At 25.6% G+C, this 17,039-nt stretch overlaps 1 protein-coding gene across 1 annotated transcript in view; it reads right to left on the bottom strand.

The window, feature by feature from the left end:
- The window catches only part of LOC112684928, a 28,567-nt gene extending 18,359 nt beyond the window's left edge, over window positions 1-10,208 (bottom strand). Inside the window, exon 1 of the mRNA XM_025556658.1 lies at window positions 10,049-10,208. Coding sequence (XP_025412443.1) covers window positions 10,049-10,208 — 160 coding nt within the window. The remainder of the gene's footprint in view (window positions 1-10,048) is intronic.
- Between the last annotated feature and the right edge of the window lie 6,831 nt (window positions 10,209-17,039).

A 17,039-nucleotide genomic window follows, 5' to 3' on the forward strand; every position in this document is an offset into this window, starting at 1 on the left:
TGGCCCCATTAAAATATTTCCCTGTAACAAAAAAAACTACCTATCCACCCAGTGGCATACATTCAATCTTGCTCTGGGGGGGGGGGTTAACAAAAATAATCGTTATCTTTTTTTTTTCATCGCACAGATAAATAAGATAAATAACTGCTATAGACAGTTATTATTTTATACAACTTTTTTACCAATTTACAGTTTACTTTTACATTATAGTAAATTAATAGCTATTGGAATATAAAAACAGCATAGTTAACAAAACTTTTCAAACACCTATCAATAAAATTATTTAATTATCATAATATTTGTATAGTTGTATATTTTATGTTCTAAGCGTAATAATGAAACTACGAATATATTACATGTCATCAATAATAAGATAATTTTTTTTTTTTTTGGTCCTGGGGGGGGGTTTGAACCCGGAAACCCTCCCCGTATGTATGCCACTGACCTTAACTGAGATCAAACTCTAACTATATGTTTCTCTTCTTTGTGGAAGAATCTGTATATTTTAGAGCCTACCTGTATAAGGTACTTTCAGAATTAAGATGATACACTTCGGTCAAAACATATTTGTGAAATAATAAGACTTAAAATTAGATTTTGGATTTATATTTTTGTTAAAAAAAAAAAAATTGAGATTGGAATCATACCTATAACCTAATATAAATTATATATCCATTTAATAAGCTCCTCGTAGACTATCCTTCCGTGTTCATGCGTTTCTCAATTAAACCTAAACAACGGGGACTTAAAATTTCTTTAGCGTCGGGTTTTGCGCGTGATATGGTGACGCGGTACTATAAACGAAACGTGACATGGGCAACAACAAAATGTCTAAAGAAAGCGGCGGGGGGGACTTGGCGTTATCCGGATTACTTAGATGGTATGGAAGAGGTGAAAGAGGTGCGGATGATTAGACTCCACAATGCGAATGAAGGTAGACAGAAAATATATTTGTTATATAAATATGTGTATACATATTAGAGTTAGGTTTTCAAAAAAAAAAAATTTTATATAAGTTGCGTGCGCGGGGGTGTAATATCGATCGAGCGCCAACAACTTCAATGGACAAGCAGGTTGGTGGGGTCGTGCTCCCCGCGCACTTGTTGCAACTGTAGGTTGGTCGGCAGCGGGAGCAGGACATAGCGTGTACCTCCCACTTTGTTTGACCTTTTAGTATGTGTGAGTGCAGCATCCTCGGGGTGGCACAACAAATATACGCACCTAAACACACGCGCACGAGTGCAAAAAGATGCGTAACACAGGTATAAATCATCACGAAGAAAAGCACCGTTCTCGCCGTCAATCTGTCAAAACTCTTAACGTAGGATAATTTAATTTGCTAGGTATCCAGACGTTTTCCATTTCCTTATTTTATTATTTATGTTTTTAGTTAATAAGTTGATATTTTAAGTTATAATAAGTTGATCAGTTTTATCATAGTTTATGTATTGTGATTCCCGAGGAGAATATCAAACTCCACAGTTATTTATTACATTATTAAAAAGGTTTTTTCTTAAGAAATTCTTCGGAACGGTATTATTATTTCTGGCTGCAGTTGCGTAAGACTAATGAGGTAGTGCAGCTAAAGAATGTTAACCATCTCGAGAGAGATCTATCTACAGTAAAATACCTATCCGTCCTTCGATCCGCCGCGGCATTAACTTTATACCTCACAGTGACGTCATTACGTGAATACTTACCATCATGATTATATTTTTCAATTAATTACTATTTAGTCGTCCATCCTGTCCAATCACGTATATACATTAACACGTAGCTCAAAGGTTCTCAATCAGGGTTGGTAAAAAAATTAAATAAAATGTTATATTGTCATATATGAAAATAATCAAATTAAATTTAAATGATAATGTTTGTATAAATTCACATCGAGAAATGTTTCCATTTTTGAGGAAATACGGACTAATTGATGATATAATTATCCATTATATAAGTTGCAAATTTAAGAAAATGGGAATTTATGAAATATTGTATGACATCAAGTAAAAAAAAAAAACGCATTTACAACATCATCTGCAATGAAAATGCATAAAATCTTATTTAAGAATATTTTTTATGTAACCATAACTAGAGTAGAGAAATATACATTTCTTTATTGAGATTGTTTTGAAGCATTCAAATGACAGATTTACCGTAATTTATGAATATAAAAATGAAAAAAAATTTTTATTCATTTTTCATACAAATCACATATGATAAATATAATTTAAAATGAGTATTATTTTTAATGTTTAATAACAGTATAAAAACTAAAAATTTTTATTACAACTGAAAGTGTAACTGTAAATGTATACAGACAATAAATATATATAGTAGATACAAAATATTAAAATAAATATATAATATTATTCAAATTTATTTAAATCAAAAATTTAAAAATTATTTAAACATTTTTCGATATTTTTATAAATAAATCCTATGAATTTGTTATCGAATGTGATATTTTACAAAATATTTTTCTGGTCTTGAAAATCAATATTAACTTGAGATAAATGAAAATATAAGACGTTAGTTTTAAGTTAATCTGTAAGGAAATGAGTTAAGTTAATAAGTTAATTTACCAGTAATAAAATAAGTTAAGTTAATAAGTTAAATTAACTTAACTTTTAACTTATTAACTCGTTAATGCCCAGGTATTAAATACTCATATATACATAGTTCGTTACCTTAATTGTCAATAATAAAAGTAGACGGGTATTAGACGGTTGTTGTGGGTCAGTTACGTACACCTTAATTTCCGTTCGTTTATAAAATATAGTACAAAGTGTAAAATATATATATAAAATATAAATTTTCATTAGGACACAGTTTGCTAATTGCGATTTATTCATTAAGATAATTTTTAATGGAATACTAATTAAAAAAATCAGTCTACATTTTTAGGTAATCTGAAACACCTCAGTCGGGTAAGATACAAGAATGGGTGAATAATACTGTTGTATTAGTCTTTTTACTTATTAACTTAAATCTAATGAATCCTTGCTTTCGAAAATACGATTCTGAAGATGTGGATCAGTTTATACATGTAAATATTGTTCATGGAGTAGTTGTACTAAATATTTAAATAAGATACGTTAAACATTTAATGTTCTAAATATTGCAAAAAATAAGACATATAGGTAGGTAAGTAAATGAAATTGTAATGAAATTAAATTAAATAAATGAAATGTTATTATAACAATTAAAAATTAGAAGAGATCGAAAACTAAAAACGCATTTGAACTGTATAAATGTTTTTAAAATATTTTAAAAATTATGAAATTGCTTTGAAATACTAATATAAATACTCAGTAAATATTTTGATTTGCTAAGAATAATATTTAATTAAATAATAAATATAAAATAAAAATCAGTAAATTGTTAATATTTGTAAATTAATAAATAAATAGTTTAATCGTAGAAAGACATGGATAAATAAATGCTTAATCTGGAGTATGATTATACTTGTAATTTACGACCAGTTTTGAATAATATTTAAAGAAAAAAAAAATCAAATAATTAATATAGTAAAATCGAAATTTGTTGAAATAATCAATTCCATTAACATTTTATTTTTAATGCAAAGAAAATATTATAAAAATGTTGTCCAAGGATGATATATTACAACTTTTTAATGAATTGTGATAACTAATATTTTGTGAATTATCGTGATTTTTATTGTTTTGATGTGACTTTGTCATAATTTAATATCAAAACGCTCATAAGATTTTTATTTTATTTTAAGGTCAATTTTTCTTTCATTTATAACTTTGTAATAATTTTTCTAGAATTGAATACATCATTTTATCTGCATTTTACAAAAAGTACTATAAAACTATAATTAGCGCTCTGCAATTCTCTTTCACATTAGAATTTAATTTTTTTCTTATCTTATCCGACTCGCAATCATGTCTTCTTGCCATATCCTCTGATTCGTTTTTATCTGCCCTCTCTCCTCTTGTTCTCGTCATCAAATCCTTAGTATATCGTCTTAGTCTTGCTTATAAAACAGTTAAGTTTTTCTGGATTCCTAGTCATGTGGTATAGCCGGTAATGAACGAGCCGACCACCTAGCTTTTTCAACAAAATCCCTCATCTATTTTTCTCCTTTTAAAACACCTGCTTCTGATTTTCTTCCGATTCACCGCAAACTATTGCGCAATGCCTGGCAAACTAAATGGGACTCTCTACCACCTAACTATGCTACATGGCATAGACACATAGTTTCCTCAATTCCCAAACATCCATGGTTTAAAGACCTCGAGATTTCTAGGCACCTAATCGTATCCTTCACTCGTCTTCGCATTGGTCATAGCTTACTTACTCACCATTATTCTAAACTTAATCTAAATTCTTCCTCTCTTTGTACACTGCATCACGACGAATCGATATGCGATCTTGATCACATCCTTTTCAGTTGCCCTTCTCTCATAACTAATAGACAACTTCTTTTCTCTTTTCTTTCGTCTTTAGGCTATATTTCTCCCGATTCTAATCTTCTTCTTAACTCCCGTTACATCCCTATCATCCGTTCTCTTATCCAATTCATTCTTACCGCTGGCTTCCTCATATAACGCTAATATGTAATTACATTGTCTGTTAATTTTTTTTTTTTTTCTTTATTTGTCTGTTTTCCTTTTTTGATACATAATTATTGTATAATCGCTTTGCTATAATTATTTTTTAATAAAAGGCAAATTAAAAAAAAAAAAAAAAAAAAAACTATAAAAAACATGTAATTTCAAAGTATTTATAAATAGCTTTAAAATGTTTTATGAAAGTTGTACGGATATATAATAATATTTATTAAACATTTCAAGTGTCTACGTTTATTATTTTTGAATTGTGATGAAAATAAAAAAATTAATTTTATCAAAAACCTGTTAGCCGAATAGTCGTAAATTTTGCCCTTTTTTATAATTTTTTTCAGTTTTTTGTAATTATTAGGACAAGTGTTGGGAAATTGGTGTAATTACTACTCCCCTACCAGGAAAAAAAAATGAATAGATAAATTAAACAACGTTTCCTTTCAGAAAAATCTTATAATTTTGATAATCAAAGCAATCCACTGGTAGAAATCCTCTACATAGATACAAAAAATAAATAAAAAATAAATTTCGAAAAACACGAATTATGCTTAATTTTACAATTTTTATCATGATAGAAAATCAATAACTTTCTCGTTTCACTCAGAATCTAAAAATTTAATCAATCTATTGACTTATAAAAACAAGTATATTTCATTAAAGATGACTTTTTATTATAAATTAGTAATTTATAAAGCAATCTTAGTTTCATTGAATTAATTTATAAGCTAGAAAATTTCTCGTTACTTTAAAAATATATAAAATATTTTCTTTATTACTCTCTAAACATTTAGCATAGAGAATAGAGAAAGTCAATAATTAAAAACCCCTGAGGACATTATTATTCCTTGAAATATTCATTCCTTGTCCCGTGAATCCTTAATTAATTATATAATTGATTTTTTAGTGAAATATATTTTCTTTACTAATCTCTAATTTAAAAAGCCATTTGGGCTGTTGAGTAATGAAATTAAATTGAGTGTTTATTTTTAAATCACAATAATGGTTTTGAATAAAATAGTTTATACATTTTTTAGAAAAACAATTGATTTATTACAATTTTAATTTTACTAAAAAAAAATTTTTTTTATTGATAGTAGTATTTTATTTAAAAATGTTTTATTTTTAATTGTATTTAATGGAAACATGAAGTAATATTTTTAATGGCTTATATATTTAAGCCACAACACAATTAGCTCAGAAAATAATATCTTGTTCTTACACTTATTAAACATTTTAATTTTTATTAATTTATGAACACAATGCATTAATAAAATTATACAAAAGTTATAATAATTACAGTATAAATATAATTTTAATATATAATTATAACCATAGTACAATGACTTGAATGAGTTATAATACATGATTTAATATTTATTTATTTTGTTAATATTGTAGTACAATAATTAAGTAATGTTTTTGGGTTGGTTTTAGTATCTTAATTAATATTTAGCATCTATCTTGGCAACTACTATCCTTTTAAACGAGATTCATTCATGGTATTCTTCAAGTAGGTTATAAAACAGAGAATAACTAAACGTTTTTTTTTTTTTTTTTTGTATTACTACTGTAACTGGTAGAGTAACAACAAATATAAAAATTTTTATTGTTGCAGCTAAAAACATTTTTTTTATGGAAGTATAATTTAAATAGTATTTCCAAGAATTTTTTGTTTGTTTAGCATAAGATAAGAACAAAATCCCTGAATTAATTTACATGCTTAAAATCCCATTCACTTAATATGTATTTGTGATTATTATATAAATTATAAATAATAAAATTAGTGTCATTAAATCGTAATTGAATTTATCATAGAAAATCATATTATTTAAGTCCAGTATATAATGATTTATGTTTGTAATAATTTTTATTTTAAATTATTTTTTTCATTTTAAAGGGTGTAAAGCCTGTAAAACATTGTATAATTAAATCCCTCCTGGGGCTAGGTCAAAATGTAAAGACAAATAAAGCATATATGTTTAAGTTTAAGATTTAATACACCTTAAGTATTTTTCTTTTTATATGACTTCAAAGAAAGTAATCAATTTAATTTCATTACATAAGATCCTAATATGTGTAGGTTTATTATGTTATAATATATACAATGTATACAATGTAGTATACAATGAAGTTTTATCAAAATAACACCACCGTTGGTTTAAATAGATAATATCTGATTAATATTTTTTAATATTTAAGGTGCTCATAAATAAAAAACACGAAATAATATGTAATTCTTTAAATATTTTGTAATATTTTTTTAAATTATGATAATTATGTTATGAAATAACATACTTTTAAATTTAGTTTTAAAAAATTCCTGGAATAATGGTTCTCCGCTCCCCATGCAGGAACTTATGGAAAAATAATGGGATTAATTGTAATCGGAGATAGATTTAAATATGTAGATGTAAAAGCAGCATTTGTGTTTCGAGCATAACATTTTAATCCAAGTCATATTTGTTTAGAAGACTTGTTATTATTAAATTTATAAATATTAATTTTAAATAATAAATCAATTATAGTCGAAGCAATAATAAACAGTTTTTACTGTAATTTTAATTGTTACATATTATTATATTAACTAACAAATTTTGAAGAAGTTCTAAGTAAATAATACTTAGTTAAATATAAATGAAATAATTAAATTTGATATTTTTTTTGTCATATATATTATTTTAAAATAATTAAATAATTTGAAAATGTAAATGAAATTACAATTAAAATTGAAAATGTATTTCAACGTTACATATAAATAAATCCAACAAAAGTTTAAATTATTTTCTGCATAAAGTTTTTATATATTCGTGAGTTTTATTAAAGTATATACAAATTACTACCTATATATATACTTATAATAAATATAGCTGTTTTATTAATTACAACATATAATCATAAAAAAATGGTAAAAATAAAGAATGTACCATGTTAGCTTAGTTGAATAAATAACTTATTTTAAAAAAAACTATTACCATTGGAATAAAAAAAAATCGAAAATTAACATACGCTATAAATATTAAAATAAGATAAAAAAAGTTTTCCGGTTATTTTTAAAATGCAGAGTTTAAAAATACTAAGGACTGTAAAAGTGTTATTTATTATTTTGCATTTTAATATTTTGTCTCTAGTTATTATATTTTTCAAATGTTATGCACATTATGTCAAAAACAAACAATAAATTACTATGTTAAAAAATTTCCGTATAAATACAATATAATATTTTATGTTGCTATTCAACTTTACACGTATGTAAGTGAATTGGTCACATTGTGGGTTGCCAAGAGACACTATATACAAAACCAATATTAAAATACATTATGTGGTTACGATAATACAATATTAGCATTACATAAATAATATATTTTGAACAAATAAAATAGGATTTAAATTTAAAAGCTAAAACTAGTAAATATAAAAAAATGGTATAATTAACTCATGTATGCATTAATGTTGGGACATATATTCGGTTTTCTTAAATATTCGTATAACCGGAATAAGATATCAGGATAATTTAAATTACAAAATCCGAATATTCACAAATATCCATAATATTCAGATATCCGAATATCCGTAGTATTTGGATATAAATATACTCGAATATTTCAATATTAAATAGTATTCTGATTTTTTATTTTTAATATATTTAATCAAGTATTTATTTTTATTTCGAATTTAATGAGAAACTGGGGCTTACGTATTATAGCAAACTGGTAGTAGGTATAATATAACAATAATAGTCATTAACGAGATATCGTAATCATATATTGTCCGTACAAATAATGTAAACAATAACGTATGAAGTTCAATCGTTTTCACTCATTCGGAGACTAAATTTATTTAGTTTTTTTTCATTTTGAGCTGTGGAAGTTTAATTTAAATAAACATATTTATTAACTTGTTTTAATTAATTCTTCATTTTAATAAATTAAAAATAATTATATATATATATTGATAACAATGTCTCATAAAAATATCGTACAATATCAGAATACGATTATCCGAATATATCCGAATATTTTGATATTTGAATATATTTGGATAGATATAGATTTAATTTATTATAATTTAAATATTTAACCATACAAATTGTCTTCTTGGCCTACACTTAAATTATATTGAACATTATAGTTACTAAAATCAACAAGTTTAATTGTTAAGTAAATATTACTAATTAGTACAAAGTATTTAAGATTTTAGCCTATTATTGTAATTTTATATATTTCTTTATTTTTTTATCGATATAAAAATCGATGAATAATATAAAAAATGAAAATAATATTTGGATGACAATTGTGAATTAGTGCATTAAGAATCAATATTTATACTACACCAATAGAAACTAGCAGAATTGTTTTCAAAATAATGTAGTTGTATATAAATATATATTAAATATTGAGTTATTTTGTTACGTAATTTGTGTTAAATGTAAATAACATCAGGGGCTGCTTGTCAAGGGAGACTATGAGACTGCGTCTCCCCTTAAAAAAAAAACAGCTAAGGTCAAGTGGGGTAATTGGAAACAATATTTCTAAATTCTACTTATTTTATACAATTATTTGTTGTCATGACAATTTTCGGCGATTTCTGCATTATGATCTAATTAGAACACTTTTAGTTATGACAATGTCGCAATTGAAACTTCAGTGTACTTAATATTTTTCAAAAAAATGTCCATTTTCATTCGCCCCATCAAAATAGGATAAAACATATTTTTCGGAGTAAATGAAAACAAACAAATTTGTTAGAATGTTATTTGTAGGAATGATCTCTGGGGCATTTAAATATATTTGTCATTAGCATTTATTTTATATCACTTAAATGCATGAAGTAGACATATTTCCACTTGCCCCATATTACATGGTATCTAAGAAGCAAATGGGAATTTTATTAATTTTTTTATGTGTTATAGACCTGGGGCAAATGAAAATAACACATTTTTTTTTATTTATTATAATTTTTAATTTTTTTTTCAAACAAAACAGTAAATTAATCAATTTCAAACTTAATATCAGACATAAATATTAAACTTACACAGAATAAAAAAAAAAAATCACTTATCTTTTAAGCTATTAAAAACTAATTATTCTTCAGACTTTTAATTTCAAATATCAATAGTTAAACACAGCAACTATCTGTTATATTATATTTTTTACACACATTTTCTAATTTATAGTAAAATACAAATATAATTTCAGATTTCCTTGAATCTTTTCTCAACTTTTGGAGTTGTTCTGGCTTTTTATATGTCATATTTTGATGTCTCTTCATAAATGCATAATAACAACTTTCACCAGGCTTACTATTTTTAAATGACGTCACCAATTTATTATTTTTAAATATTCTTTTACTAACTCTTTTAATTCTTCTTGATCACATGGATACCCTATCCATCTCAGCACGAGCTATCAAAGAATTTTCAATAATATTTTCTACCTCTAGTGACAATGTGGATCGTCCTTTACTTTGCTTATGAATATGAGTCTTTTGTCCTTTTATACGGTTAAATATGACTGTCCTCGGGACTCCAAACTCCTCTGATACTTCCGTATAGGTTTTACGTTTAGCTGTCACAGCGATCACTGCCTTATCAATTTCTACACATGTATAGTTAGGAAGTAACATGGTTTTCCTAACATAATTACGAACGCTAATACAAATAAAATGCAATTAAGTACAAAAAAAAAAAAAAAAAAACTAAGTAATAGGTTAAATTAATAAATACAATAATAGCCAAACATTTAACAATAGGTATTTTTTTCAATATTTGTATGAATATAGTTATTAAATTAGAAAAATGACCAACATTAAATTAATTGATTCCATTTATATTAACAAATATTAAAATAATTATAAAAAATAAGTATTCACATTTATCCCAGCCTCAATTTTTTTGTGAAATTCTAAACCATGTATAACTATGTAAACTTTTTATATATTATATGTCTTTAGACTATTATTGTATTGTTATATTACATATATATATATTTTTTTTTTATTATATGATATATCCACGGCTTCTATGGCCATTGGACGTTACAATTTTTTTTTTAACTTAATACATAAAATAAACAAATAGATTGGTGCAGGTTGGTTATAAGAGGTTGATGAGGTGAGTATTTGTGAGGAATTGGCAGAGCTTGACGATATTGTCAGGTTTGGGGCTAAGTGATTCTGCCAGGTGATAAGATATCTGCTGCTTAATTCTCTCCATATTGTGTGCGTTACATTCGGTGATATTACATATTTATTTGCTTACATAGTTAGAAATGTGTACTTACATTTTTTCTGACGTTCCGATGTTTAGTTCGTGTCGTTATAAAACTGTAATTAGGAAAATGTATAGTGTTGTTTTGGAATAATATTTTTTGTTACATTACCTCAAACATTAAATCTATTATCATAAAATAATGTCCGTAGGCTAGTGTATATTGGTTTTATATGGTTGGATATAAGTTACCACCACACATTAATAAGAAATTAATATCGTTTCCAATTACCCCTATTTTCATTTATCCCACTTGTAAATACTTGAAAATACCCGACTTGTAAATAATTATTTAAAAATATATATAGAAATATTTTTAATTTTATTTAAAATATGTTATAGCGTTTTTTATATTTGTTATTATAAATTTAAGGCCACAAAATATAAAACCTATAAATAGTTATTTGAATGGAAACACTATTTTAGTAATTTTGACAACGGTCGCTATTTCAGTGAATCTGATGTCCGAGAGGTTCAATCGTAACATGTAATAGTTTAGCTTGTTGGACGGAGGGGGCCGGGAAGAATAATCCGCGTATTATAGACGCTATTAAAACTTAGTTCACGACAATAATTTCTATGCCATCACGCCGTCGTTAGTCGTTGTACACCGTCATCTACGAAATTCACAAATAACAAAAAATTCCAAAATTGAATTAGATTATAAAAAAATGTATCATTAAATTAAGTTAAAATATTATTATTATTATTATTAATTAAAAATATTAACTAAGTATTAAATGAAGTAGGTATTAAGTATAATTAAGTTTCCAATAAAAGAGTTTTTTTTGTTCGTTGTTGTATGAAGTTTATGTTGAATAATTTAAGTCTCCCCAGAAAATTCACTACGAGTCACTACTGAACAACATACGACAAAGCATTTAATCATTTTGCATAATTAAGTTCTAAATAAATTCTGCAAAATATTTACGAGTACTTACCAATTATTAAATATTAACAATTAAAATGTATAAAATTAGTGTATTCAGAAATATGAAAAACATTACTCTATATAATGTGTAGTCATTTAGAATTTTAAATTGTAATTACAAATAAAATAACACAGGCAATAAAATAAAAATAAAAATGGATAACATATAATTAGCTTTGAATATTGGATATGTATTATATTTATTTATATTAGTGCTTTATATTGTTATAATTACAAAATAAAAATATCTAATAAGTTCCAATGAAGCATTCATTCACAATAATTTATGATTCAGGTATAAATATATTACTTATTAGTATAAATAAATAGTTTGTATATAATTTAATCTAATTATGCGGATTCTTAGTGAAACGATGAAGCTATTAGGTTAACTATAACTTGTATTTTAATAATTAATTTTTATTTTTTGTATCTGTGTATACGATTTCGACCAAAAGGATTTCTGTAATTATCATAATCATAAAAGGTTTCTAATAGGAAACGAAGTAAAGTTGGCTTTTTCTATATAGGAAGGGAGGAATAAATTTTGCCAATTTTTCAACCGTTTTCGTAATTGTAAAAAACAGATGAAAGGTGTTACAAGTTTAACTAGTTTATGACCAAATCGATTTTTTTTTTCATTATAATTCAAAATAATCATAGAAACATGATATTTTCACTGAATGCTTGTAACATCGTTTGATATCGATTATCTAATTTTCAAAGGTTTTTGAGCTATTAATAGCAAATTGAGAATGTCGATAAAATAATTTTGGTCGGACAAAAAGTATTGAAAATGTAATATGAAGTAGTACATAATTATTTATTATTGTTTAATGGTGAAAATAAGCTTAAATAAATATAATAAAATTTATTAGCGGTTGAATATTAAATTTTGATAAAACAATAAAAATTACGAAAATATCCTATATTTTTATATTAGAAATGCATACAGTTTGATTTAATGAAAATTTAATATATGAATTTTCATAAGAAATTTGTTTTTGTAAGTTTTTTAACTTTCCCTAACTTTTTTTTTAAACATTTTTTAATGTTTTATGAGCTTTACAACATTAAATTTTAATGAATTTATACTAAAACTTATTAGTTATTTAGTTATAAACATTTCTTAGTCTCGAAATATTTTAATGAAATTTGTGTTTTTTATAAGCACTGACATATGACATTTTCGATTTTAGATGCCTTATTTGCAATATTTAGAACACCAAAACGTCGAACTACCAAATACAGAAATTTGTTTTTAGTATATTAACCAACTTAAAAACTATAAACTGATCCATTTAACCCCTTTCACTCAGAATTGTTTATTCGCGAGCAATGATGCATTTATTTCATGTAAATATATCAGTACAGTAATACCATTTATTTATCTCTTTATCTTATTCGATCTAGTTTCATCCTTTTTAAATAATGCATTTATTATTAGAGTCAATATATAAGTCAATATAAGATCAAATATGTACACATTTATTTTAATCAATTTTTTCAATGAAGATACAATCACACGAAAATCCTATGAATTTACTTAAGTTGAAATTATATTTCAATTCACAGGTGTAATTGAAAAAAAAGTATTTAGCACTAAGTGAGATGAAAAGATCAAACTATAGCTCAAAAACTTTTAATTTAATTTAATACTTGATTTTTATGGTACAAGTAAATATTATACAATGTGTTAAGGTTGACTGTAGACATTTTCCATGTAGTATCAAATAAAACCCATTGGCATACCATATATCTCTTTAACAGTGTATTTGTATTGTAAACTATTTATAACTCTTATGTGTGGTCGAGGTTTTAAATTAAATCACTAGTTGTACCCAAGTTGAAATTATTCAAGTTGCAATAGATAACATGTCCCTTGTTATGGCCATATAATATTATTTGAGAGACCAATAGTTAAACCAAGTGACGCGAATCATTAATAAATATACTAATTATTTACTATTTGTTTATGCAAATACGTGCACGTATATACATGCTCTATATATATAATTTAGTTTTTGTATTCCTAAAGTAGTAACCTTTCATATTATACATTTAGATTGGTTAAGGGCAGTGTTGACCATTATCTAAATAAATTATCTAGATAAATAATTAATTAATCTTTTATCTTATCTTGATAGTAAACAAAATTAGTTAACAAACAATTAACAAATTATCTTCGACAAATTATTGAGTTATCTAACATAATTCATCTAGATAAAAAATTACGAGTATATTTATTCGAAAAATTGAATTTAAAAGTTAAAAATTAATAAAAATTTAAAAATAATGAAAACTTTATTTATGTCATTCATTTATTAACTTTATAATTAATTAATATTATTTTATAAGTTGTGTTACTACAATATATGTTTAGTTATATTATTTAAATTGTGCCTATAAATATTATTTTTAAGGATTGTTTTACATATTTAATAAAGACTTCAATCTACTTTTTTCTAATAACTCTTAAAATATTCGATTTCTCAGAAAGAGAATTAAATAGTACAGATAAAGGTTGAATTAATTTTTTAATACTTAACCATAAATATTATTCCATAATATGTATTAAATAAATTGTAATGAATTGTTTTATAAAATTATAATATACCTACAAAGAATGTATTTTTTTTTAAACTTGATACTTATTATTTATTACTTATTTCTCATACATAAATGTACATAATAAAAATATTTTTTTTTTATTATTTATATTGGAGGTACCTATTAGATCAAATTTAAGTTAATTTTCATTTCATTTAATTTTTAAGTATACATTTTAAAAAAAAAGTGTAAATGAAAAAAAATGAAAAAATGTTATGTTTTTTGTTATCCAGATAGTGTTTTATTTTTTATCTTTATCTAGATACATTTTTAGTTATCTTTGCGCAACAGTGTCTAATGTCCCAAAAGGGGGCCATCTGTCTCCTCTATTGTTCTCCGTATTTATTAATAGTGTTCGTCGAGTAACTATACAACTGTAATATACTTTGTTTTGCTGAAAATATTTAACTGTATATGCAATTAACACAACTTTTGATTGTTCAAAGATCAAAGTCGATCTGAATCGTTTTTGTGATTGAATTAGTTCTTTGGTCACTTAATCTCTCTAAATTTAAAGTTATGACTTTTATTAGAACTCGTTATCCGTTTATCTTCTACTACAACCTTAATGGCACTATTATTTTCCATGAGGTTGATATAGTGTTATGAAACTTGGCTTCAAACTAAGTTATAACCTTGACTCAGGCCCCCATATTGAGTACGTTTGCTGTATAGCTTTGAAATCTGTCGGGTTTGTCATGCAATTGAGCACAGACTTTCGATTAGGAAATTCAATTAAAATATTATTCTCTGCTCTCGTCCACTCTTTTCTTGAGTATGGAGCTGTTATTTGGGATCCATATACAGCCGATGGCTCAAGACAGCTCGAACATGTTTAACGTAGATTTTTACGTTTCGCAAGTCTTATTCTAAAAAGTATAGTGAACTACATGATCGTTAGCTGAGCGTCGACATATTGCTGGTTAGATTGGCGCTGTTGAATAACAGTGTTGATTCATCTGTCCTTTTATAGCTATTGTGTTTCAAGGTACCAACGCATTCCTCTCGATATAATGTTCCCATCTACATGTCATATGCCACAACCAATTATTTGGCCAATGAAATTTTATGACGGTTAATTTCGAGTGCCAATAGAGATCCCTTCGCACAGATATTTGATAAAGTTTGGCACCCCGGCCTACTGTATAAACTCAAATTTTTCCTACCTCCTTTTTATTATTATTTTTTTTAAATCATACATAAGCGAAAGCTCTTTCGCTATAAAAGCAGGAACATATATGTCCTTTATCCCTCCAATATTGTCCGATATCCCACAAGATGCAGTTTCATCCCCGATTTTATTTTATTTATACTCTGCAGACCAACACACGCACCCCAAAACCCACATAGCCGAATACGACGATAACAAAGCAATATAAACTACTCATACTGACCCAGACAAAGTCTCAGCAAATCTTTAAAACCACCCTAACTTACTATCCATATGGTACTCCTACTGGCGGGTTAAAATGAATGAAAAAAAGTCAGTCTATGCAACATATGCTTTCTTCCAGGGCCAACCCTCCTAGTACACCTAAACAACGAACCTAAACTTAAATCTGCTACTGTTAATATCTAGGCCTAACCCTCGACAAAAAAATGACTTAGGCAAAGCACATTCACGAAACAAAAATACAATTTAACATACGACTACATTTACTTCAACTTATTCTAGGCAAATACTCAAAATCCCTCTCAAAACTAAAGAACATATTTTCAATTTTCTGCTCAAACCTATATGGACATATGGATTACAATTATGGAACTCAGCTAAAAAATTGAACATCCAAAAAATTTAAATATTTTAAAATAAAATTCTATTACTAATAGCCAACGCATCTCCGTTTGTCACAAATCTTACTCTACACATAGAAATTCACATTCCCAAAATAACAGAAATAGCTAGAACACACTATGCTAAATTTAAAAACTGACTACAAAACCACAAAAACTTCCATGTTTTTTTTTAAATCTTTTAAATAATAGTATCCCCAGAAACTCTCCTAGAAGAATAAAAGAACAATGACCAGGGATTTAATCTAATATAAAATAACACTACCATATCCAAACCCTACGCAAAATTGCTATCACTTGGTATCATTGGGTCTTTATCAAGACCTATCATGTTAAAAAGATGTATAAAAAAAAAACCTAACGTATACTTATTGTACCACGTTTTATGTATAGATTGTTAAATATTCAAAATAAAAATTTTAAAACAAAAATCCCTATATTCATCTGATTTATGTAAAAATAGCCTATAGAATGTGCCCAACAAAAGTATCTGTATGTATTATTGATAGAATATTTTTATTGAAGGCGATATTTTTTGTTTGTTGAGAAACTGATTCTGTAATTGTCATGGTAGATTTTTATGGCTCAATTTACAAGTGCTTACGGAGTATAATTATGGCGTATTTTGTTTTAATTAGTATCATATTTAATTAAGTTTATTGATTCAAGGAATTAATAATTTAAAAGTTCATTAGATTCAAGAAACAAATTTGTTATATTAAGCACAAAAAGTAATCAAAAACGAAGATTCGAAAGTAAACAAACTACGTACATTTGTAATTAATATTTGTTATAAATTAATTTTTGACTTTGTGATTATAACTATAGGTCGAAAAATCTCAAAACTAGTGTA

Source organism: Sipha flava, unplaced genomic scaffold (genome assembly GCF_003268045.1).
Source record: "Sipha flava isolate LNK unplaced genomic scaffold, YSA_version1 258_pilon_pilon, whole genome shotgun sequence".
Classification (NCBI taxonomy): domain Eukaryota; kingdom Metazoa; phylum Arthropoda; class Insecta; order Hemiptera; family Aphididae; genus Sipha; species Sipha flava.